A 26,247-nucleotide genomic window follows, 5' to 3' on the forward strand; every position below is an offset into this window, starting at 1 on the left:
ATGGTAGTCAACTACAGAAGACTGCTTTTATTTGGTTAGAAGAAGTAATTTATTTTGTTGTAGATACACTTCATTTTTTTGTATTCTCCAGAAAAGACTTCGTTTTCTTTTCAAGTGCGAAGACATGCATTTTATTAAGCAGTCAGCACAGCACTTGCCCCCTGAAAGAAAATGGTCCTGGGTTTTAATCCGCTATGAAGTTTCAAATCGGCTGCGGAGTGAGAATTCATTCTGCAACAACATGTTTTTCTGCTAACATTTATTTATTTCGAACGTGTTTTTGTTTTATTGAGTCCTCGTCATGAAACAGACTGCCTAGCATTCATAAGATGTGCTAGTCTTTAGGAAATGAAACATTAGACACACAGATGCTATCAACACACACATACAGAATCTTTGGGCATGACACTACGTGAGAAATGTCGAATCGAGCACAGTTCCCTCTAGTTATGCAACAAGAATTTTAATTCGCAGTGTGAAATTGTAATTTACAATCTGTGTAGCATCAAACACAGCACATACGCCGACCACCTCTTGTGACTTTCCGGGTCAAAGATAAGCTGATTGAGGACCCTTATTGGTATTATTATTTTATGTCGGCATACGGTCTAGGAGCTACTAATTGGAGGAAATGCTGCTCATATAAGCGGACTTTGGAAGATTCATTAAGGTGGGAAGAAACTGTATACTTTCCACAGACGTTTTTTTTTAATTATTATATCGCGTCTGTTTATTTAATGAGATTTCTGAGGACAGTGTAAAGAAATAGTTGGATGTTAAACAGAGACTGTTAACAGTGTATGTTTCGTCCATTGACAGAATCCTTGGTTTTCTCTGAATGCTATCGGACTGCTTGTGGGGGCTGACAAATGGTGTCAGGGTTTCGACTTTAAATCTTGTCTCGCGGAAAGCGTGATTGGTGACCCCTATCAAAAAACCATTCCAATGCAGAGAGTTGAGCCACGTCCGCCGATCAGCAGTTCCTAGAGCAACACTAATGCAGTTAAGTCGAAAAGCGGGATCGCATGTGTCGCAAAGGCAAGCTATCCGTGTCCAAAGTTAATGTACAGGGCGAATTACTTGCACCACAAATATTGTGGAAATGGAAAGTGTTATTGATGTACGGTTTTCACATAATGAGTTGGTAGACAGGGACTCATATTATCAGCCAATAAACTGTAAGAATACTTTTAAGTGCATTTTTGGTCAAACATGCACTTTTTTAAATTTAACAATGCCTATTGAAATTGACGTGACGCAAAGTAAAAGTAGAGTAAATTAGGTTGACACTGGTATTTGTTGAGGAGTGTAGTGCGAGTCGTTTACGAGATATCGTATTTTGAAAAGTTTCCACACTGACACTTGTTTGTGGCATTCGGTCTGCGCAGTCGCTAGGTACGATATTGTTATGTTTGCTTACAATGTGCTTGCATGTTCTCTGAGTGCATTGCGATTTGCTAATGTTTGTGTGACAGTCCCATGCAGTAGGTCGCGAGTGGACGGTGGGATTTACAAATGCAGAAAAAGCCGACATTATCATGGTTTATGGAGAGTGTAGGAAGAATGCAGTTCTGTCTCGTACGTTTCGTTCTTTTACGGCGTACGCGGCAAGATATCCCAATAGACGTCAACCATCACGGCAATCATTTATCAACCTCTTCAATCAGTTACGTGTAAAACGTAGACAACGAAACAGAAGGAAATACCAGACGATATGGCGAAATTAATGTTCTTGCTGCTGTTGCAGATGATGTGTACATTAGCTTCCGCGCAATAGCACGAGGAAGTGGCATGAGTCAGGAAAGTGTCCAATGGTTTCTCCGTCGACATAGGTTCCATCCCTATCACGTCTCTCTCCATCAAGAGCTGCATGGAAACGATTATGAGAATCATGTTAACTTCCATGCATGCTCATTAAGATACTCCAGATGTACCGTGTATCTTGTTAAGTGATGAAGCTACTTTCACCAGTCAAGGCTAGGTGCCGGCCGGAGTGGCCGAGCGGTTCTAGGCGCTTCAGTCTGGAACCGGGCGACCGCTGCGGTCGCAGGTTCGAATCCTGCCTCGGTCATGGATGTGTGTGATGTCCTTAGGTTAGTTAGGTTTAAGTAGTTCTAAATTCTAGGGGACTGATGACCTCAGGAGTTAAGTCCCATAGTGCTCAGAGCCATTTGAACCATGGGCAGGTAAACCAACAATGCCTATTGGCTTCGTCAGGTGGAACGGGAGTGTAAACGCGTGGTGTAGGATAGTGAACCATCAGCTCATACACCTGTGTTTCATAGACGGAACACTGAACGCGCCCAAGTATCGCATGCTCCTAACAGACCATCTTCCACAGATGATAGAAGAGGTTCCAGTGCAGACTAGTACCTGTGGTACCAACATGACGGTGGTTCAGCCCAAAACGCACGAAATACTACAGGATGTCTTCAGGAATTATTTCCAAATCGTTGGACTGGACGCAGGGGACCTGTGCTGGTAGGCCCGTTCCCCGGATGTGACGCCTGTAGACTCTTTTTTTCTGCAGGGTAAGCTGAAAGATGTTGTCTACAAGGACATGTAAACTGTACTCGATGATAAGCAAAGGTCTTCTCGGTCATCTCTACTGAAATGCTCTCACTTGTGCACCAGTTGTTCCATACGAGACCGGAAGCGTGTGTTTTGCCGCTGCCGGGTATCATTTTGAATACAACCAGTGATAGTTTCTCGATACTGGCCAGAAACCACATAACTAGTGTATGCACTTGTGTTGTAACTTTGAAAATGGCTTGTACTAGAATCCTGCAACAAACATCACTCGCATTCTAATTTACCCTAATTTTCGTTTGCCAATGTCAATAGGTATTGTTCCATTTAAAAAGTATGTTTGCACAAAAAATACACTTTCTGCGTTCTGGCTAAGCCCGTGACTGCCAATCCATTCTGTGACGACCGCACATTTTGTGCATATAAAATTAGCAGTAACTAACTTTAATTATGGAGCGTTCCTAATAACGGTCAGCGCAAGGTTGTGTACCCCCGTCTTCATTCGATCTTGAAACAACTTTCTCAACCTGATATAAGGTTTCAGCTGGGAATTTCTCACAATAGCCAATTATTAGGAGAGGTGAAAGAAGCAGTGAGCGCCAGGCCTGTGTACTGGGTACTCACCGAGCAGTTGACGCAGACGCCGCCGCCGCTGTAGCGCCCCCTGGCGTCGAGGCTGCGCTGGGCGAGCGCGACGGCGGCGTCGTAGCGGCAGCTGGCGGCGCGCCCGAAGCACTGGCACGGCTCGCAGGGGGCGGCGGCGCGCCACGGCTGCTGGTTGTGCAGCGGGCAGCAGCGCTCGCAGCTCGCTCCGCACGTGTTGTGCTGGCACTCGCACTGCGGCTTCTGCCACAAACGTCACCACGCGCTGAGCCGCTTTTCAAAGCACTCAGCCTGAAGCAGCGCTCATTGTTGCCGTCGTCGGACCAAGTCCGTGACTTTTTCGGCTTAGAAGGAACCGTTATTACTAACCGTCTAACACAGTTCGAGGTTCACGTGATTTTTTATTATTTCAAATAGTTACTGACCAAATTCGAAACTTTAAAATGCTGTCATCATCTGCTCATTAACCCGTTAACCTACAACCACGTGTGAGACTTGTGGTCTTGTATTCGAGCCAAATGTCGTTACCGCGAGTCTGGCACGGGATACGCCGGTCGAGCTTGGCTTTTGTTATCTCTCTGCGTCACACTCAGTTTCGTGTTTTTCTCGGTCACGTCGAAATACGTGTTCTTAAGTACTAGGCATGTGTCCCCACAAAATGTTTCAGAATGTAAATGTTGTGATGAGAACAGTGAACTTTATGTTGAAACTAATGTTACGGGCAGTGACAGCAGTGAGGTCATACGTTCTATACGACAAAAATGCGGGCGATTAGTTATTGAGGATGATATCGCTGACGAAGACCGGCTACCAGAGCCCTGCATTTGGAAATAAATACGAAATGTACCAAAAATCTGGCTACTGTACAATGACCCTTGGCATACAAGACGCAACCTTACGTCAAGTAGGAGTAAATAAAAGAGAAGTAGATATTTTTAATATAATATTTGTTAACATGTTCTGTGGGAATATTGTAACCGAGGATAACCGATATGCAGGACAAATACGAACCAATCGAAACACGAAGAATCGACAAGAATTAGCTTCCTGTGTATTGCAATGAAATTAAAACGTATTTTGCATTATCCGTAATAACGCCACCGGTGAAAATACCAAGAATTCGAATGAATTGGTAGATTTGCTGTGATACAGGCCAGGATATCATAAATTGCGATGCGCCTTCGAAAGTGTTGGCAAAGAGCTATCGTAGTCGGTGTTACACAGTTTTTTATTTTTTATTTTATTTTTTATTTTATACCTAGAGAATTGGTACTCTTCGCCAAAAACTATTCCTGACACTGTCGCACAATTATAAAAGAAATATCATTGGCGCAATAAGTGCGAATAGAAAGAATGCGCCAATAGATTCCTGCAAAGTAAAATTAAAAGCGAGAATTACAGAATTAGAAGCTTCAATCGAACTTCGCTGTAAAATGGAAAGATAAGTGAGATGTCGATATTATAATGACAAAACAAGATACAGTGAACATGATTACACAAGGATCCAATCGTACTTCGAAATCAAGTTGTGTTACTTAGTACAACAAGGGAACAATTATAATTGTCCTTCAAGACCAAATACTAGCTTGTTTCCCAATTATGAGAAAATATATGAAAGGATATCGAAAAATTTTCTGTTATCTGGTCGATATTGGTGTTTTCATTTCGTGCATTTTGTTCAGCAAAATAAATAACAGGAAAAAACGTAGTTACGTTGATTGTAGGATTGAAATAGGCGAATAATTAGTGAAGAATACACAAAAACCGGATTATAAAGGACAGGGCGAGTATCGTACGGAGATTTACCAGAGAGTGCACGCGAAACATTTGGCCCACTTTCATAAGCATACACACGCAACGGCGTCAAGGTCAAGGCCATCAAGATTCTGTAAAGTTTGTCCGAAAAATAAAAAGCGTAGTGAAACAACGTGGGAATGCAAGAGTTACGAAGTTTCATTTCATGTACCCGTATGTTTAGAGTGAGATCACACTTTTGAATATTACGATTTGTGTAGTTGCTTTTTGTAAAAGTGCTAATTCTGTGAGTTGTGATTGTATTCAGGAATTGGAGATAAATGGTATGGATTTATATTATATTGTATAGATTGATAATAAATCTTTAGTAGTATTTCTAACAGAATTATTACACGAGGTTGTAATTGCTTATCAAATACTACACGAAATGAAGACAGTTGGATCTTAAATGTGTATTTACATTCTGCACAGCAACGGACTGATTTGTCGAACAGTGAAATGGCCCTAAGGCTGGGCTATCGTGTTTACATTCTGGGCCCTGGCCGTTGTAACTTAAATCACACATTAAGGGGTTAGGAGGTATGTTCTTATGTTAACGATTTAACACAGTAAGGCAAGTATTGCAATGAGAAAATATGTATCTTGGAGCAGCGTATCTCATTATGCTCAAATTGCCCCGACTATTTGAGAATGAAAGCACTTAGCGATTCCACAAACCTTTCAAATAATTTCAAGTCTTTTCTAAACTTTTTCTCGCTTACATGCACTGACTCGTATATAAAGTATTGAGACGTTTGAAGCTCTTTTATACACCAGAGTTGGATTCTTTAAGGAATGGGGGGTTCACTGGTATAGATTACTGCAGCTCACTTGCCTGCGCTGCTCCACATGCCTCGAATGTCTTCCCTCTAAAAATCTCTTCAGTGGCCCAAGCAAATAATATCCACATGAACGAGTTCTGGATTGTAAGAAATAATGGGCAAGTGCTCTCAGTATGCGATGGCAAGTGTTCAGAGAAGAACAAAGGAGAGCCGTCCACCAACCAGACTTACGTTACGTATTAACACACTGCAGTGAGATTTGGTGCAGCCACAGGACGTACATCACCACAATCCGGCAACAGTCACCTTTGTTTAAAGCGACACGTGTGCCAGCACGACTCTGATTTGTCTCTCATTCGCTATACAAAGCCGTGATGTCCGAAGAGATTAGGTAGAGGAAAATCGTACCTGCCACTCGAATTCATTTCATTTGCAGGCATCGTAAAAATGAAATGATCTTAACATTAACTAGAAACGCACTGAAATGTCGTCTTTCTCTCGGAAGAAACTGTATTGGGAACAGTGGGTATCTTGTCATAAGCGGAAACGTCTCTCTAATATTTCTATGCGCTAGAGACGCGGAAGCAGATATTTTCTGCTGCAGTAAGCAGCTGCGATCAGTGACTCGATATCAATTTGAGGTCGGTTGCGTTATATTTGTAAATATAGACTTAGCAAAACGCTGTAAGTGAGAGATGGAGAGCACTTCAAACTAGTATTAGCAAGTTCTCTCCTATTTCAGTAATTTATAGGGAATGGGGAAAATGGCTGCCTATATGCTTCTAATGCACACTAATTTCTCTTCTCATGGGCCCTAAGCGGAAAATCGTATGAAGATATGAGAACTGTTCTACACGCATTCTCGAATATCGTTTATCTAAATTTACCGAACAGGATTTCGCAGAAGTAACGTCGCTTTTCTTACGCAGATTCCCATTTCGGTTCCATCAGCATCTCTGATTAAAAAAATTTATGAGCAGAACGTCTCTTTAAGTTCGATGTCCGCTGAAGCGTCTACTTGACTTGGTAAGGACTCCAAACGATGAAGCAGTCTTACATACATTAAAAAAAAAAGTAAGCACTCGGAAGGCACTGTCACATATGAATGTAACTTTCTACACGTGCATACCATCGGCGAGTATGTAAATGATTTAGAGTTACGGTTCTCTGTGGCGAGTAGAGTGGCCATCAGTGTACATTAGTGTCGTTACCACGATTTGTATGGTATATAAGGGGCGTGGACAGCGTCAGATGTTGAGTGATCACTGAAGGACACGGAAATACAGCAAACTAGCACGAGACAGAGGTATCAACACCCCACAGCCTCTGAAAGGTGTCTCATTGCGGGTTTCCACTTGGCGAACTGGGTAAATCGTACAATATGCAGTTTTTTTGGAGGCATTCGGATGCGCACTATCCCGGATGACCGTCGTCGGTGGTATGGCGGCGACTTGCAGAGACGTGCCGTTCTTTAAAAGTTTCGCACAGGCACAGCGGTATTACTCCTAGCGTCATGGAGTGGGCAGCCATCGTGTATGACTTCATGTCACGGCCGGTATTGATTGAGGGAACTCTGGTGGCACAAAGGGTGCCGTGGATGATAACCAAAGGGGTCATGCTGTGAAAAGAAATGGGACCCCAGACCAGCACTCTCGGTTGTCGGGCCACGTGGCGGCTGACAGTCAGGTTGGTATCCCACCTCTCTCTGGGGCATCTCCAGACACGTCTTGGCGGGTCATCAGGGCTCAGTTCGAAGCAGGACTCATCACAAAAGACAGTTGTACACATTCAATGATATTCGAGGCCGAAGACGCGTCTGGAGACTCCCCAAACAGCGCTGGTATACAAACCTAACTGTCCTCCGCCATATGGCCCGACAACCAGAAGTGATGGCTTGTGGTGTCTTCGTTTCACAGCAGGACCCCGTTGTTGCCATCCGCGACACCCTTACACCACAGCGGTATGTCGACGACGTTGTGCGCCCCTTTTTGTTGCCCTTCATCGACAGCCACTCCCGAGTTACATTTCATCTAGATAGTGCCCGCCCGCACACGGCGAGGTTTCCTACAGCTTGTCTTAGTGCTTGCCAAACCCTGCCTTGCCCAGCAAGGTAGCCGGATCGCTCCCCAATTGAGAATTGGCAAGATCCTCCAGCCACCTGGGGATTTCGACGATCTAGCGCACCAATTGGACAGAATCTGGCACAGTACCCCTCGGGAGGGCATCCAACAAGTCAGTTAATCAGTGCCATGCCGAATAACTACTTGCATAAGGACCACAGGTGGACCAACGCGTTACTGAAAAAATTGGAAATTTGTTGTAAGTTCCTATGGGACCAAACTGCTGAGGGCATCGGCCCCTTGGCTTACACACTACTTAATCTAACTTATGCTACGGACAACACACACACCCATTGCCGAGGTAGAACTCGAAAGGCCGACGGGAAAACTGTGGCAAGGCGCCTTAGCCATCCGTTGTGGCCGAGCGGTTCTAGGCGCTTCAGTCCAAAACCGCGCGACCGCTACGGTCGCAGGTTCGAATCCTGCCTCGGGCACGGATGTGTGTGATGTCCTTAGGTTAGCTGGGTTTAAGTAGTTCTAAGTTCTAGGGGACTGATGACTACAGATGTTAAGTTCCATACCTGCTCAGAGCCATTTGAACCATTAATTTTTTGAATCTATACCAGTCGGTACGAGAGGCGCTTACCTACTTTCTTTATTAATTCACAAAAATCCTCCTGATGATGGAGGTATAATCCCCTGAAAGGCGACGTTTAAATCATAATATAATAAATGTGGCCGGTTACAGAACCTCGTATGTCCAGTTGGTGTGAACGGGTTCGCCTTACCCCGTCGTGGCCGGCCTGCAGACAGCGGCTGGCGTGCCCGGAGCAGACGCACTGTCCGCCGATGCTGATGTCCTTGATGGAGTAGAAGAGGCGGCGGGTGAGGGAGGCGTCGGGCCTGGCCGCGGCGGCCGACACCGACTGCTCGTCGGGCGCGTGCACCTTCTGCAGGCGCAGCCGCACGTAGCGCGCCAGCGTGAAGTCGCGCAGCTCCGCGCTCCACTCGCGGGCGCCCGGCCGGCCGCTCACCAGCGACGTGTGGATCTGCAAACCCCACCGTTACCTGCCGCATGCTGTAAGTTCAGTCTTACGGAGCAGTTACTCCGACATCACTGTAAACGGAAAGAATCTAATCTTTGGCGCTCCGTTCGCCTTTTTCACTTGGTTCGCGCCATCATGTCCGTTATTCCCTGATCTGATATTGTTTTCTGATCCATATTAGGGTCCTTACTTTTTCTTGTCTTTATCAATGACCTTTCATCAGCAAACTCATCAAATGCCAAGTTTATTTTGCTTGCAGATTATACAAATATTGTAATTAATGATGGTTAAAGTACAGTTATAGAAATATTTATTAATGAAATTTCCATAGATGGTAATAAATTATTACTACCAAATTTCCATAGATGGTAATAAATTATTACTACCCAATTCTTTGTCACTAAACTTTGAAGAAGCACATTATATGCAGTTCACGGCTTGTAAGAGGTTTTTCCAGCAGTATGTGCCAAAAGTATGAGAAGAAGCCGATAGAAGAGGTCGGCCCTGTTAAATTCTTGGGATTACAAGTTTATAATAAATGCAACTGGGAGGAGTATACCACAGAACTGCAGAAGCATCTAAACAAATCTTTACCTGCAATGCGGAAGTTGCCAGACATATGTGGTATCACATTTCGCTTAGTTTAATTCCATATGGTCGTACAGGGTTATTTTTTTGGGTAACATATCAAGCCAAACTAAAGTTTTCCAAGTTTCAAAACGTGTAATACGAATTATATATGATGTGAATTCAAAAAGGTCCTGCAGAAGCCTCTTGAAGGAAATGCTAACCACTGTTTCCCACTATATTTCTTCATGAAATTTGTTAGTAATCCCTTTTACAGATCAATAGCTCAATTCATGAGATCAACATTAGAATTAGAAACAGGAATAATCTTCATCACAAAGATTTAAAGTCACTTACTTTGCTCCAGAAAGTTGTCCGTTAACCAGGAGCCTACATTTTCAATAAACTTGCAAGGAACCATGACAAGTTTAACTACTAATAAAGTTCAGTTTAAGAAGAGTGTAAAGAATTTATTGATAGCCAACTTCTGTTCCAGTGACGAATTTCTTACGAGACGCGACTGATGTGTATATCAAATAGTCTGATTACTACGTAAAATATTTTCACGTCTTCAGCACTGTAATGCGATGAATGTGAATGAGTTTTGTAAACCGATTTTTCTCTCTGATGCTGCGTGGCTACAACACCCTAAGAACTGTTAAACGCACATCAGCTCATTATACAGTTACAAATTTTGTGACACTTCCGTTATTACCCTTTAAATGAAAATATAAGACTTTTTGATTTATTCCACATCCATGAGCACCGTTTTGGATTTGCATAAGGTACATTAGCACATCTTTCTTCACTGCAAACATGTAGGGCTCATTCTGATTTTTCGACTTGTTGTGCATCCTTGAGAATGTTCCCACTGGGACCTGTGGAGCGGAAAGTGCTTCTGACACAGACTAAGCTAATCTTGAAGGCAATGATGATTGTTCTGAATTGAGTTTCACTTCCACAGATCTGACGCAGGGTAAACAGCTTCGCACCCTCATCGTGCTTGCGAGTCTTTTCCACTGGAAAAAGCTTACTTTTAACAGGAGTGCGATTTGGGAGCAGAAGAAAGAAAGGAATATAGCTTGGGGTCTTACATCTCGTAGACGAGGACTTCATTAGAGATGGAGCACAAGGTCAGATTTTAATAGGTTAGGGAAGGAATCACCTCGGCATTTACGCTAAGTGATTTAGGAAAACTGTTGAACACCTATATTTCCATGATCGGATGAAGATTGGAAAAGCTGTCTTCCCAAAAGCAACGAGTGGAGAAGTCTTGTTTCGTAGTGTGAAGCACAGTTTTACCCGCTTAGCTTGCGTGTGCTTTGGTGTGTATATGGCTTAATCGAAGGGGTGAAGGGGGAGGGCAAGAGAATCACGCGACTCATTACCCAGTAGGGACATTCTGCTGTTTCTGACTCGGTATCCTGGCCAGACAACCCGTACTTCATATGCCCACTACAGAGAATCGAAATCTTCATACCAGCGCTGCCTTCGGCTCGTCGTGAGTGAACGTCCAATGAATACTGTACGTGCTTAAGAAGTTGGCTGCCTCAGCTAAAGCAAAGAGTTTAGTTTTCGTGTCTACTTGCCTGATCTCTGCTAGAACTCGGAATTGTACGTCTCTACTGTTATAACTGCGCTCATGATTCGCATTCTACTTCGACTGCTTATTATTTACGTGTTGACGGTTTATTGTTGCGGACTTGGTTTCGTAAGGTGTTAGAATGAGACAGACCACTATAGTTTAAATGTCAGTTCTACGTAAGCTAGGTATTCAACTGAGCTGTGTGGCATCCTGCGTGTGGGTTATTTATGCTTCGATAAAGTTGGTGTGTAGTCAGATCCCAAACTAATGGATGGGTTTAGAAAGGCAAGCTAAACAATTAACGTCAGATTTTCTGTTAGTGTACATGTGGTGGCACTTATTTTGTCATCATAGCGTTCACAGAGGAAGAGAGACAGACGAAACATCAAACCTTACATCGAAAGTGAGAGCTTTTAAAGAGCGAATCAGAAGAATAGTTTTTCCATAGCAAAATGTCTCAGCGTCGACGGTTCCAAGAAGGAGAGCAGATAAAGCAGTCGTGTCGTGAACGTGACAGGTTTCTTTGACTGTGAAATTTGATGTTTTGGAGCATACCCGAGGACTACCAACGCAGCGAGACACTTCAGATTTTCTCGACAGACTGCAAAATGTGATCAGTTGTGATGCCAGATCGTCTTATACGTCACCGGCAGAACCAACCTCCAATTGAAGTGCTGTATTTTGTTGTTTTCGTAGCAGAACTTGGGTGTTAGGAGTTCGAAAGTAGTGGCGCAGTAAAAAGCTACAAAAAAACTCGTTATTTTTGTTAGGATTTCTTGTGGTAAAATAAAACGTCGATGATTGACAGTGTTCAAAAGTAGAGAAGGTAATAAAAACCCCTCCAGAAGGAATAAGGGTAAGTAAAAACTTCTAGAAAGTATGGGTTATACTCTCGAACAATTACTTGGTTCTTTACTACTTTCGAAATTCAGCCATCCGGTTTTCATTTCCAGTTAGTCATTCAAATCCCCACAGATTTTCATAACTTCGTTTGCTTGTTAAATCTGCCTATTTCTTCAGAAGAAAATATAATATTTTTAACGAACTCTTTTAACATTGCGTCCCAATGGTCGCTCGACTCTGAATATACCTTCCAGGTCGTCTTCACGGGAAACAGAGTCCTTACTCTATGATCAGTAACGACACTTATCGAAATGCGGATGAAACGGTCTGTGATAGACTGGCTTCAGCGCAACCACTTTACTTAGAACGGTATCTAGGAGTTTTAATGGCGGACATTGCTAGACCAACGTGTGAGGTAGCGGATCGGACATTGCTAGACCAACGTGTGAGGTAGCGGATGTATCGCATGCCCGCATGGAGTATGTATTTATTGTGTTAATTATAATGCGAACATCACCAACAGGATGGCTTACTAACGCAACTTCTCCACGCTAAATAATTATTCTCCGTATTTAACTGGTTTCATTTGTATATAATTTGTAAAACAACGATGATACGAATACGTTTTCGGTTTGATTGAATTTTTATCCATAACTGTTTGTTGATGTGTTAGTATTAAAGCGAGCATGCTGTATGCGATCAGTTTTCGTTGATACAGGCCGTTTCAACACCATAGAGTTCTAATTTCTCGATGAAAGTGTTTAATGCACAACGTTAAGCGCAAATGATAACATTAAAGTTTGACCCACGGGAGAAAGTTATTTCAGCTCTAATTAACAGAATTCGCCTTGATGATTGGAAAACTGTAACGTAAAGCCGCATTTTTTGTGGTCTTTTAAATCTGAGTGACTGTAACTGTGAAGAATTTGCAACTGATATTTATTGCTTTGATTTTTTGAATGAATGAAATAAAATCGCTTGCATCACAATGATATTGTTTTATATATCGTCATTCCAGTGCCTAGATCCTGAAAAAGCTCCCAGTTAAGACATTTCAAGGACCTGCAGACTTTAGATCAGAAGGAGGCACGATTTCTACGAAGGTATTCCCTGACTGGAGTTGTGTAGGCAAGGTTCGTTGGACTCTTGATAAAAGCGTTCGGTCCATAGGCTAAAACAGTGGTTCCCAACATGGGGCTAATTACCCTTCGAGGGCAAAATTTAATTTAATTTTATTTTGTTTTTTTGGGGGGGGGGGGAGGGGGTAAAAACAAGAGGGCTGAGTTAAGGCACTGAGAACTATAAGGGCCTAAAGCACATCGTCGTTGAGCCTACATTTACTTGAGTATCAGGGAAACCAGTCATACAGCTTTTCGTGATTGTTCATATATACGACATGGGCCTGCAGCACAGATAAACCGGATTCACCGTAATATCAACAGATATCAGAAGCATGAATAAATGCTATAGTCTCACAATCGACGATGATGTGCTTAGGTCCTTACGGTTCTCAAAACCTCAACTGCATTCGGGTCATGAAACTACATTGTTTTTAAAAGATCGTTACTATAATCATTAGTAAGACTATAATACTCAATACACAACTGAACAGTATTTTTTTTTCAAATGCTAGCATTAACGCGTGACACAATGTGGTGGATGTTACAGCTTGTGAACCGATTGTATGAACAACGTCTTCCTTACATCGTCTAGCCGCTACAAACATATTTTGCATTTTGTACCGGGCATCCGTCACAGTATACCTGACACATATAAGTCACACTTGGATAAATATCTCATGGAAATGTCTTTCCCGGATTGTAAATAGTTCCCACAATAGACTAGAAGTTTCTTCGATATTCAGCTCGCAACATCAAAGAACTAACTGACTGCACAACACAACAGTAACTGTGTAGTGGTTACTACGCTGCTGGGGGGCCTACACTGTAACGTTATTATTATTATTATTATTATTATTATTATTATTATTATTATCTTCTTTCCTTTCTCAGACCTTAGGTCTGGATAGAAATGGAAAGTGACTAGGACCTTGATCAAGCGTGACTTCCTTTTAACTGTACAGTATATGTTACATTACATTTAGGAACTTTCGGGTAATTGAACATGTATCAATAATTACAGATTTCTGTAGTTGTATATGTACATTTGGATGTAGCTGTATTACGTTGATGTACTGGTGGATATTGTGTGGTATGACTCCTGTAGTTGATAGTATAATCGGTATAATGTCAACTTTATCCTGATGCCACATGTCCTTGACTTCCTCAGCCAGTTGGATGTATTTTTCAATTTTTTCTCCTGTTTTCTTTTGTATATTTGTTGTATTGGGTATGGATTTTTCGATTATTTGTGTTAACATCCTCTTTTTATTGGTGAGTATGATGTCAGGTTTGTTATGTGGTGGTGTTTTATTTGTTATAATGGTTCTGTTCCAGTATAATTTGTATTCATCATTCTCCAGGACATTTTGTGGTGCATACATGTATGTGGGAACGTGTTGTTTTATAAGTTCATGTTGTATGGCAAGCTGTTGATGTATTATTTTTGCTACATTGTCGTGTCTACTGGGGTATTCTGTATTTGCTAGTATTGTACATCCGCTTGAGATGTGATCTACTGTCTCTATTTGTTGTTTACAAAGTCTGCATTTATCTGTTGTGGTATTGGGATATTTAATAATATGCTTGCTGTAATATCTGGTGTTTACTGTTTGATCCTGTATTGGAATCATTAATCCTTCCGTCTCACTGTATATATTGCCTTTTCTTAGCCATGTGTTGGATGCGTCTTGATCAATGTGTGGCTGTGTTAGATGATACGGGTGCTTGCCATGTAGTGTTTTCTTTTGCCAATTTACTTTCTTCGTGTGTAAGTGTATTGAGTGCTTCTAGGCCTGTGTTACTCCATTTCACTACTCCAAATGAGCAGGTCAATATTGGTATAGCATAAATATTTATAGCTTTTGTCTTGTTTCTTGCTGTCAATTCTGTTTTCAGTATTTTTGTTTGTCTTTGTCTATATTTTTCTTTTAGTTCTTCTTTAATATTTTTATTATCTATTCCTATTTTTTGTCTGTATCCTAGATATTTATAGGCATCTGTTTTTTCCATCGCTTCTGTGCAGTCGCTGTGGTTATCCAATATGTAATCTTCTTGTTTAGTGTGTTTTCCCTTGACTATGCTATTTTTCTCACATTTGTCTGTTCCAAAAGCCATATTTATATCATTGCTGAATACTTCTGTTATCTTTAGTAATTGGTTGAGTTGTTGATTTGTTGCTGCCAGTAGTTCTAGATCATCCATGTATAGCAAATGTGTGATTTTGTGTTGGTATGTTCCAGTAGTATTGTATCCATAATTTGTATTATCTAGCATGTTGAATAGTGGGTTCAGAGCAAGGCAGAACCAGAAAGGACTTAATGAGTCTCCTTGGTATATTCCACGCTTAATCTGTGTTGGCTGTGATGTGATATTATTTGAATTTGTTTGGATATTAAGTGTGGTCCTCCAATTTTTCATTACTATGTTGAAGAACGGTATCAATTTAGGATCTACTTTGTATATTTCCAATATTTGTAGTAACCATGAGTGGGGTACACTATCAAAAGGTTTTTGGTAATCAATGCATGCGTAGTGTAGCGACCTTTGTTTAGTTTTAGCTTGATATGTCACCACTGCATCTATTATCAGTTGCTCTTTACATCCTCGTGCTCCTTTGCAACAGCCTTTTTGTTCTTCATTTATAATTTTGTTCTGTGTTGTATGTGTCATTAATTTCTGTGTAATGACTGAAGTTAATATTTTGTATATTGTTGGTAGGCATGTTATGGGGCGATATTTAGCTGGGTTTGCTGTGTCTGCTTGATCTTTAGGTTTCAGATAAGTTATTCCATGTGTAAGTGTATCAGGGAATGTGTATGGGTCTGCAATGTAACTGTTAAAAAATTTAGTTAGATGTGAATGTGTTGAGATGAACTTCTTTAGCCAGAAATTTGCTATTTTATCTTTTCCAGTGGCTTTCCAGTTGTGAGTAGAATTAATTGCTTGGGTGACTTCATGTTGCAAAATTATCACTTCAGGCATTTGTTGTATCATCCTGTATGTGTCTCTTTCTGCTTGTATCCACCGTGCATGCCTGTTATGTTGTACCTGGTTTGACCATACGTTGCTCCAGAAGTGTTCCATGTCTGTTATGTTTGAGGATTGTCGATTTTAACGTGTGTGTTATCTATTGTCTGATAAATTTTCTTTTGGTTTGTGTTGAATGTTTTGGTTTTGTTTCCTTCTATTTTCACTTTTTTTGTATCTTCTAAGTCGTTTGGCCAATGTTTGTAATTTCTGCTTCTTTTCATCTAATTACTCTGTCGCTTCTTGTTGTGAGATTTTACCCAACCTTTCTCGTTTTTTTCTGACATTTCATTTCTTATAAATTGTGTTAGCTGTCCGATGTCTTTTCTCAGTTTTTCTATTCTGATCTGTAGCCTGTGTTGCCATGCTGGTTGTGTGGGTTTCTTCTGTGTGTGGGTTGGTTCTGATCTCTGTCTAGTCTGTATATTTAGTGTAGTGAGTGCGCCTATATAAACCAGTAGTTGTAACTCTTCCATAGTTGTGTTTTCATTTATTTTGTTGTGTATGATTGTGTTGATAGTTTTTATTGTTGTTTCGACTTGTGGGTTATTTGGTGGTCTATGCAAGAATGGTCTAATGTCCTTATTTGTGTCTTTGTATTCTATATATGTCAGCTGAAATTTTTCTTCTATATCTAACATGTGTGTCACTTCGTGTTCTATTTGTGCTTGTTCTGGTGGCTGTCTTAAGATTTCGTTTTCCTCTGATTGTTTAATTGATGCGTGTTGTTCTTTGTTTGTTTGCTCTGGGATGTTTGAGTCCATTACTGTATTTTCTTCTTCTTCTGATTGCACATTATTTTGTTCTAGTATTTGTTGTACTTATTATTATTATTATTATTATTATTATTATTATTATTATTGATATTATTAGTGGCAGTGCCAAGATACAAATCATTGTCAGCGAGAAGTCTTCCTGTTTCTGCGAGTTCAGAAGCAAGGAGTCCAACAGTTAGATGATTCACATACAGTATGGAGAGGAGGAGGAGATTAGTGTTTAACGTCCCGTCGACAACGAGGTCATTAGAGACGGAGCGCAAGCTCGGATGAGGGAAGGATGGGGAAGGAAGTCGGCCGTGCCCTTTCAAAGGAACCATCCCGGCATTTGCCTGAAGCGATTTAGGGAAATCACGGAAAACATAAATCAGGATGGCCGGAGACGGGATTGAACCGTCGTCCTCCCGAATGCGAGTCCAGTGTGCTAACCACTGCGCCACCTCGCTCGGTCACACATACAGTATGCCTAAATATAATGTAGACATTTTAACGTGGTTGATTTTAAATGAGGTTGCAGGGTGCATATGAGGCAAGTGCCGCCATGTAGAGGAATGGCGCTGAGGAAGCATGTTTTGTAACAAGTGTCTAACACCACTGTGGATAGTTAGCTTTTTTTTTGAGGCGCAATTTTAGGTAGCACTCGCGGTGTAATGAAAATTGCTTAATCAGCAGTACCAACTGTCACATTGATTCAATAGCCCGAGGCTTAATAAAACACCTACAGACACTAAATATTCTTTAGCATTCGTCATTTTACAAATGAAAGTGTTCAAAGCAAGATCTTTTCATCCTAACGTTTAATTAGGCCCTACTTTTGGTAATGGTAGAGGGAGGCGGGGGTAGTAACTAATATCTAATTAGACTAAAGGGTAACGGACTCAAAAAGTTTGGGAATCATTAGGATAGCGCCACAACAAGATGTCCACCATCTATAGAAATATCTTTGTCCTTCGAAATTGCGAATGCAGTTTGCTGAGCATTTTCTGACTCTATCAAATTTATTTGCAGTTAGGTGGTACGTTGTTATTTGATGATGTGCAGTCAGAAATAATTTCTAACTGGGAACCCTAAAATACGAGGATTGAATGAAAAGTGATGCCTCCATCTTCGTTAATTGGGTTTGGGTGGGAATATTTTAATACATCAAACGCAGAAATAATCCTTATAATGTGATCTTTAATTACCAATATTCATTTTTCCACATAATCACAAGCCAATTGTATTCACCTCTACCAACGATGAACAAATTTTCTGAAGCTGTCACGCCGTCCGGTGTGGCCGAGCGGTTCTAGGCGCTTCAGTGTGGTACCGCGCGACCACTAGGTCGCAGGTTCGAATCCTGCCTCGGGCCTGGATGTGTGTTGTGTCCTAGGTTAGTTATGTTTAAGTAGTTCTAAGTTCTGGGGGACTGATGACTATACGTGTTAAGTCCCATAGTGCTCACAGCCATTTGAACCCATCACGGAAGAAGTCGACACACTGTTTCCGCAACCACAGTCTCACAGTTCTCTCAGCGTCTTCATCAGAAGCATAATGATGTCCCCGCAGATCGTCTTTCATTATCGGGAACAGATGGAAGTTAGATGGTGCTAAATCTGGACTGCATGGAGGATGCCGTACGGTGGTGAGATTCAGTCTGTGAAGTTCCGCTGTGGTGGCACGTGAAGTGTGTGGATTGGCATTGTCATGCTGTAGGAAAACATTTCCCTTTTCCTTTCCGACCCTTGTTAGCCGTCGCTTCAGAGTTCGCAGCGTTGTTATGTGAAACGCTCTGAATTTATTGTTTTTCCACGATCAAGGAAATCAACATGGATATCACCATCTGCATCCCAGAATACTGTGGCCGTGACTTTTCCAGCTGAGGGCTGCGTCCTGAATTTCTTTTTTTTTGGTGGGGGGGGGGGGGCGAGTCTTTGTGTCGATATTTCATAGACTGACGTATTCGTCCGGGTCGTAATGGTGTACCCACGTTTCGTCTCCTGTCACAATTGAATGAGAAAGGCGTCACCTTCGTTCTGGTAACGCGAGAGGAGTTCCTGTTCGCTTTCGTTTCAGGAGTCAGCATCCAGGATACCCACCGTGCACAGATCTTCCGATAGCCAAGCAAAGCAATAATGTGACCCACACGTTCTTGTCAAATGACGATTGTGCTTGCACATTCTCCCTGAGTGATACGACTATCGTCCTGAATCAATCTGTCAACATTTTGCTTGTGAAACTCGGTGGTTGCTGTCCAACTCTTTGTTTGTCACACAGGTCAGAAGCTTTACTCGCTCAACGACGCACAGTACTCACATCAACACAATCACCATAAACTGCTTTCATTCCCTGATTAATCTCCTTTGGGGTGACACCTCCTGCTATCAAGAATTCAATGACTGCACGTTGCGTAAATCGTATGGACCCATCGTCTGCGCAGGGTTACTTACTTTACACTGTAACAACACAACCGTTCAATGCTACGGCTTCACGCCAACCGGAGCTGTAGAGAAGAGGCTATGGAACAAGTCAGTGCCTGCCGCATACCAATGCTGCCAACTGTTGAAGAGTTACGAAGGTGGAGCATTACTTTTCACTCAACCCTCGTATAAGTCTGAGACTCTGAGATGTTACCTTCAGGGTGTTTGTGGAGCGAAAAAAGATTCTTTATGATCTGGAAGCAAATATCCATGTAGTGGACGTACCCCAAATTCTGTTGCCTCGGGCTTACGGTCAGCATCTGGAGTTTGACGGAGAGATTCTTGACAGACATAAAGCTTTCTCCACAGATATAGGTCTCATACAGTCTTTGGCCTCTTAGTAGGTCCGAGAATGCAATGCAAGCTGAGCGGCCTTACCTCTCCGCCCTCCAGAGGGTTCAGCTTTGAGAAGTAGGAGGTGCAGATGACCTCCGAGTCGGAGCGGTAGGTGGGTCGGCCGGGGGTTGGCGGTATGCCGTAGCGGCTCCAGCACTCGTCGTCCGTCTGCGCGTAGTACTGCCACGGCAGGAACGTCTCGCCGTCCAGAGAACGCTCCAGGATCCAGCTGGCCGGCCGCGGCGAGATGGCCGCCTTCACAATCACGTAAGACACCTGGTACACCTGCGGAACAAACAAAGGTCAGCTTAAGACAGGTCGCTTTATTTGCTGATTGCAATAATACCTAGTCGACGAACACGACAGTCTGGAGCAATACACGAGGTTTTCGAAAAGTAATTACTGCTGTCGACTTTTTAGATGACAGACTGTACGAGGGCTATTCGGAAAGTAAGGTCCGATCGTGCGCGAAATGGAAACAACAGTGAAAATCCGACGAAGTTTTACACAAATATGTTGGGCAGCGTCTCTAGCATGCCCATCAATTGAAGAGTCATGTCGCTCTTTGCGAGCTAACATCCCAAAGATGTTCGGGCTCACATGCGGTTCCTCTTCGTCGAAATGTCTTGGCTCAAACTCGTCTAGGGGTTGAACCGCACATGTCGCATTACACACCCTAAATTAGACACTTGTGACCCTTTGGTTGAATTGTCTGTGTGATGGCAAGTTTGTGAAATACAAAGTTAATATAGCATATAATAACAGTAATAATAATATCGGGAACTAAATTAATGACCCATAAATGATGTAGGCCACACAGTTGCGATATGGTTAGAATAATGTTTGTTCAGAAAGCAAACCAATAGCGAAAGTGGTCGTATTTATAATTACTATTACACTCGAGCGCATATCCATTGACGCAGTTCGATCATTCACAATCTCATCGCAAAATACAAGTCATCTACGCGAAAAGTTAGAGTTCACCCCAGTCGCGAGGCTGCTCACCGTTCAGAGACCAAGTCCCGCGATACCACATAACGCGAAATTTTCTAAGTCGTTTCACTTCCTAGCTACCTAAAGACCGACCGCCCGCTTTCGCGTCTCCACCAGCACTGTCCCTCTGCCCGTCCCCGGCCGCGCTTCACGAGCGCCGAACACACTCGTTCAACTTACTAGTGTAGTGCCCTTTCCGGAAGCCGTCCATCTGATTGGTTACAGCTTATGCTACATTATTTTACATTTTAACATATTTAAATAAAGCTTGACCACTTTCACGTTCTAAATAAAGTAACAATAATATCCATTACATTATAAAAGTCAAATTCTTTTACATAAAACCAATACAATTTCCTTCTTAGCTTTGAATACCACGGCCAGTAGTCTTGCACCAATGTGCTTTCTGATAAATAAATAAAGAATAAAAGTAACTATTATCCACTAAACTGTACAACAAATATTCTGTTACCTAATGATTCACACCTTCTGGACCATACTATGATTTTATTGGTGGAACGTAAAATACAGTAATAATCTTTGGAAAATTGCCAACTAGAGTCCAAAATTTTAGTATGTAAAGCGTAACTGTATTCAAAACACCCGGGAGCAAGAAAACTAGTATGTACAGAAAATGGCTCTCAGCACTATGGGACTTTAACTGCTGTGGTCATCAGTCCCCTAGAACTTAGAACTACTTACACCTAACTAACCTAACGACATCACACACATCCATGCCCGAGGCAGGATTCGAACCTGCGACCGTAGCGGTCGCGTGGTTCCAGACTGTAGCGCCTAGAACCGCTCGGCCACTCCGATCGGCAGTATGTACAGAAACAGGGACTTGGTTTTAACACTCAACGGTGGAGGAAATGATGCAGACTTTGGATGATGCAGAGAAAATCTACTGACCGGAACATGCTGCGGGGAAAAAAGGAGGCAACGGTTAACGTCCCAACAACGATGGCGTCATTAAGGATAGAGAAATGGCTCGGATTGGTCATGGATGAGAAAGAAAATTCTGGAGGGAAACCATGGATAACTAATGAAGATGGCCAGACTTGGATTTGAATCCCGTTCCTCCTGAAATGCTAGTCCACTGTTTTAACAATGCGCCATCACGCTCACTGTTGTGAACGTGACGAGCTAATAACTGTTTTTTATGGAGTCTATGCGTTCCATAGGGAATTAGAGAAATCAATAAATAAGCGAACGGCGGGCTACCGCCGCTAGATAGATCACTGGAATGGAGATTGTTCAACTTCCTGAGAATCAGTACAGGGTAAGTGTAAGAAGTCATAGTGTTGGAGCTCTAACCGATACCGCATTCCTCCCCGATTTGTACAACCAAAACGCACGCCTGAAAACATGTGCATGTGCCTTAAAGTGTCCTCACATTATCCAAGAGTTCTTGCAATCAGCATCAGATGTAACCGATTTATTTTGGTAATCTGCAGGGGAAATTGATAACGTGTATATCTAGGAAGAGCAAGATTTGCGTAATACGGATGTTAAATCTGGCTGTAATGACTGATTTCTTGGAAAATAGTCCGGCCTTTGGTGTTCTAGCGGTAAAGAGCATACCTGGAAACAGAGAATTCACGTTATCTAATCCCGGTCGGCCCACGGATTTTTCAGTCTGGTTTTAACCTAACCTTTATCGTCAGTAACGTCCCGCGGTTTGGATTTCACGTTAAATTTCAGATCTCCCTTCTCCCAGTAGGAGTTACTGGTATACATTAGGGACGCGCAAGTCGCTTGTTTAGCGTCCAATTGAAAGTCTTGCACCAGGCCGTTGAGTCACACGAAATTATTGTTATTTACTTGGAAACCTATCATTTATAGCCCAATTTCATCTACTAATTTCATGTCTAAAAACAAAACACTTTTTGTGATTTCTCCCTGAAACTGAATAAAAAACACTTTAAGGGAAAAAAGGAACGACACACCACGAAGGAATTAACTAGAATGGAGCGGAACTCGATAGATGTGATGTACATGTCGAGGACAAACAAATGATTACCGTTTCAGGAAAACAGGATCATTTATTCAAGAGAAAGAGTTTCACATGTTGGCCCTACATCTGACTATTACGCAAGCAGTTATTTGGCTTGCAGAGTTGCTGGATGTCCTCCTCAGGGATAATGTGCCAAATTCGTTCCAACTGGCGCGTTAGATCGACAGTATTCGAGATGTTGGGGCATCTTGTCCATAACGCCTCAAACGTTTGCACTCGGGGAGAGAACCGACGATTTTGCTGGCCATGGGAGGTTTGGCAAGGACGAAGACAAGCAGTAGGACTCTCGGCGTGTGCGGACAGGCATTATCTTGCTGAAATGTAAGCACAGGATGGCTTGCCTTCAAGGGCAAATGTAGATATTGTCGACGTACAGCTGTATTGTAATGAGGCCGCGGATGACAACCAAAGTGGTTCTACTATGAGAAGAAATGGCTGCCCAGACCATCACTGTTGGTCCTTGGGCCGGGTGACAGTCAGGTTGGAATCCCATCGCTATCAGGGGAGTCTCCAGAGTCCAGACTCGGCTCCGGCCTGAAAACTCTTTGACTGGAGTGGAATTGTCTTCGGTAATGAGTACCACTTCGAATTAGAGCCCCGATCACCAGCAAAGATGATGCAAGATCTTACACTGCAGTTCACACCACAAACGCTTTGAGGCATGTCAAGTTCTTGACTAACTTGCCCAATCATAGAGCCACTCATAAAGCATATCTGGACTGCGATGAGCAGATATATACTTTGATACCAACCTCGCGTCACCAATCTTCGGGAAGTGGCACAGCATGTGTTTCAGGCATGACAAGAAATTTCTATAGACAACAATCGGAGGCCGTTTACTTCTTTGCACACAACGAATGTATTCATTCCTGTTCGCAAAGCTTACAGCTCATACAGGTGATGACGTTGGACATCAGTCCGAAACAGAGTAAAGGTTTAATCATTTAATACACGTTGTGTGACGAACATTTTCACGCAGTGTGATAAATACTGGACTGGTGCTTCGTAATGCAGCACTTTCCGTTTCTGTTGTGTATTTAGGACGAAATGCTCTGATTACTTTATAGTGGGAGTCGTTCATGGTAATGATTGTTTTCGCTTGGCCGCAGCTGCGATAGTAGGCGATCCGATCGCAGTGCAGTGTTTCCCTCACATTACCCGCATTTCTGATCTCGGCCGATTTGGTTGCGCTGCTTCCCTTTCAAGCGCGACCCGCACTGCGCGCCGGGACATTCCTTAGCGGAGCCGCAGCGCGATGTAAACACGTGAGTTACGCGCGTGCCGCAGATAATTCGCGCGCGCCGGATTCCGGCTGACAAATAGGCGGCGCGCCTCCTGCCCCCTCCCCCGGACGCCCCCGCGTGCTCGCGGAATGAAAACTCGCAGCGTGTCATTCATTATGCATGCGCCCGCGCGATGGTAACGAGAGCCAGCCGCCTCTCCGTGTTTGTGGAATAATGGCCCGCAGATTGCTGCTTAGCCGTCAGGGGTCAGCGCGCTGCGCCGCCGGGCAGCCTGACGGTCGCTCGCGGCCCCGCAACTGTTGTGTTTTTGTGAACGAGTTTGTGACGCTCCGTTAACCAAGTGTGTACTGTGGTTCTCTCTGAAGCGCTCTGTTCTGTCTCTTCTGCGTGTGGCGTACGAAAACAAAGCACAGGCAGTGTAGTATGTGTGTAAAGCGATGAACAGCCGGCGAATCCCTGCGCTATCTACCCATCTCTGTTACAAGGAGCAGCTACAGGCAGTTACACAAATTTATAGCGACCCTTCCACAGCGCGACTTTTGAATCAGTGGCGAACCAGTGCAGAAACACGCCCGGGTAATGTTTATTTCCTACTAAATGCGTTAACACTATGGACTACAGAAATTAGTAACTAATACAAGAAAAGCACACAGAGGCCACGTAAAGCGCAGTACACTAACTGCACTGCTAGACTGGAAATTGAATCTTTAATCGTGGTGTACGTTAGTTGTAGCTGTAGTTCGGGAAGGCATCCTGTCTACACCACAAGCGCTGTTCGCTTCGTCCTCAAATTCACATATTATACATTGTCAATCTCTTTGTCGTCGACTCGCAGACACCTCCCCACACTCCAGACACACCCACGTTCGAGATACGGTTGCAACCGTTGGAACCCCGGGAATGCGTTCGGCGCAGGCGTTCTCCCAGTTCCGTCGTTTGTGACTGGCTGGAAGCTCTTCCGAGTGACGGCCAATGGACGGTTGCAAGTGGATCGTTACAATTAGTTTCAACTTATAAGAGGAAAATCTTCTGACTGCTTCCAAAGTGTTTAATAACCCTGCTCCAAAGAGACCAGCGCGCCCATGCGCATAGATTGATGTATTCAGTCTCGTAACACTCCCGTTGAAGGAAGAAAGTAAAGAACTAGGTAGCTGCTAACCTTTAAAAGGAACGGTACATCTCAGCCTTGCGAAAATTTAATACATCCTGCTCTCCACCCAGCATCGTTGCTGCCGACATGTACAGCTGGCTGCTGGCTGCACGCTCGAAGAGCCTCTTCCACATCCCGGACACGCCCCCCCCCCCCCCCCCCCCCACCCCCGCACACCTGGTACAGCAGAGGCTGACCCAGGTAGCCCATCACACAGCACCTCAAGGTGTCAGTCTGGAGCCTGTCGACTGTGGCCAACAAAGCTTCCAGCTGCGTTTGGACTGTGGCCAACTCCTCCTGCATCCGCACACAACAGACACACTCCCTGCCCATCTAGCTAATATGTGATTTACTATAAGAAACTTGGAAACCTACTGCCACACAACAGCTACACTCTAGTTGGCAGAAAGGACACTCAGCCGGCCGAGGTGGCCGAGCGGTTCTAGGCGCTACAGTCTGGAACCGCGCGACCGCTACGGTTGCAGGTTCGAATCCTGCCTCGGGCATAGCTGTGTGTGTGTCCTTAGGTTCGTTAGATTTAAGTAGTTCTAAGTTCTAGGGGACTGATGTCCTCAGAAGTTAAGTCCCATAGTGCTCAGAGCCATTTGAACCGTTTGAAAGGACACTCAACAATGAAAAACAATAGAAGCGTATGGTAGAAGCTAGATCTGGGCAGAAAGGACACTCAACAATGAAAAACAATAAAAATGTATGGTAGAAGCTAGATCTGGTGCTTATCTTCCTGCTAGGGGCAATCTACAGTAAACTACTAGGGGCTATTTAGTGAATATTATTAAAGAATTAAACAGTAACTTACGGTAAGCTACACCTACTGATTATCCCTCGTATTTATAATGCGAACAAATGTTTATGTACACGCGAAAATGACCTAAAAATCTATAAAAACAGCTACCTTCAGTGTATCGAGTCTAAATGACACTAATAAACGTAAATACAGAGTATTGTACACTGACAGATGCAGGCACAAAACAAAACCTTTAGCTAACAATAACAGTTCAGAATCTAAGGCACAAATACGAACTCTACCGATGGGCTTACAGTACACGATCACTAAAGCCCACAAAAAGCAAAGGAATTTAAGCAGACGGCGAGGTGAGTTTTAGATTTCTGCTAACTAAACCGTATGTAAGAAGGGCTCAGAAGTTGTATTATAACACTTACTTACTCAGATATTGTAATGTAACATTAATTTACCACGTATTTTACGTTTGCTTAACTGTTAACGCTCGCAGGTTGCGCTAGTCAAACGTATACAAGTGAAGTTAGAATTCACTGTCAGAAACACTTTTCCTAA

General features: G+C 43.0%; 1 protein-coding gene across 1 annotated transcript in view; it reads right to left on the reverse strand.

Moving 5' to 3' along the window:
* LOC124799215 (laminin subunit alpha-1-like) overlaps positions 1 to 25,066 on the reverse strand; it is a 101,774-nt gene extending 76,708 nt beyond the window's left edge. The window contains exons 1-4 of the mRNA XM_047262750.1: positions 24,986 to 25,066; positions 19,571 to 19,813; positions 8,557 to 8,817; positions 3,154 to 3,375 (exon numbers count right to left, since the gene is read on the reverse strand). Coding sequence (XP_047118706.1) covers positions 3,154 to 3,375; positions 8,557 to 8,817; positions 19,571 to 19,813; positions 24,986 to 25,066 — 807 coding nt within the window. The remainder of the gene's footprint in view (positions 1 to 3,153; positions 3,376 to 8,556; positions 8,818 to 19,570; positions 19,814 to 24,985) is intronic.
* Between the last annotated feature and the right edge of the window lie 1,181 nt (positions 25,067 to 26,247).

The sequence above is a fragment of the Schistocerca piceifrons genome, chromosome 5 (genome assembly GCF_021461385.2).
Source record: "Schistocerca piceifrons isolate TAMUIC-IGC-003096 chromosome 5, iqSchPice1.1, whole genome shotgun sequence".
Taxonomy (NCBI): Eukaryota; Metazoa; Arthropoda; class Insecta; order Orthoptera; family Acrididae; genus Schistocerca; species Schistocerca piceifrons.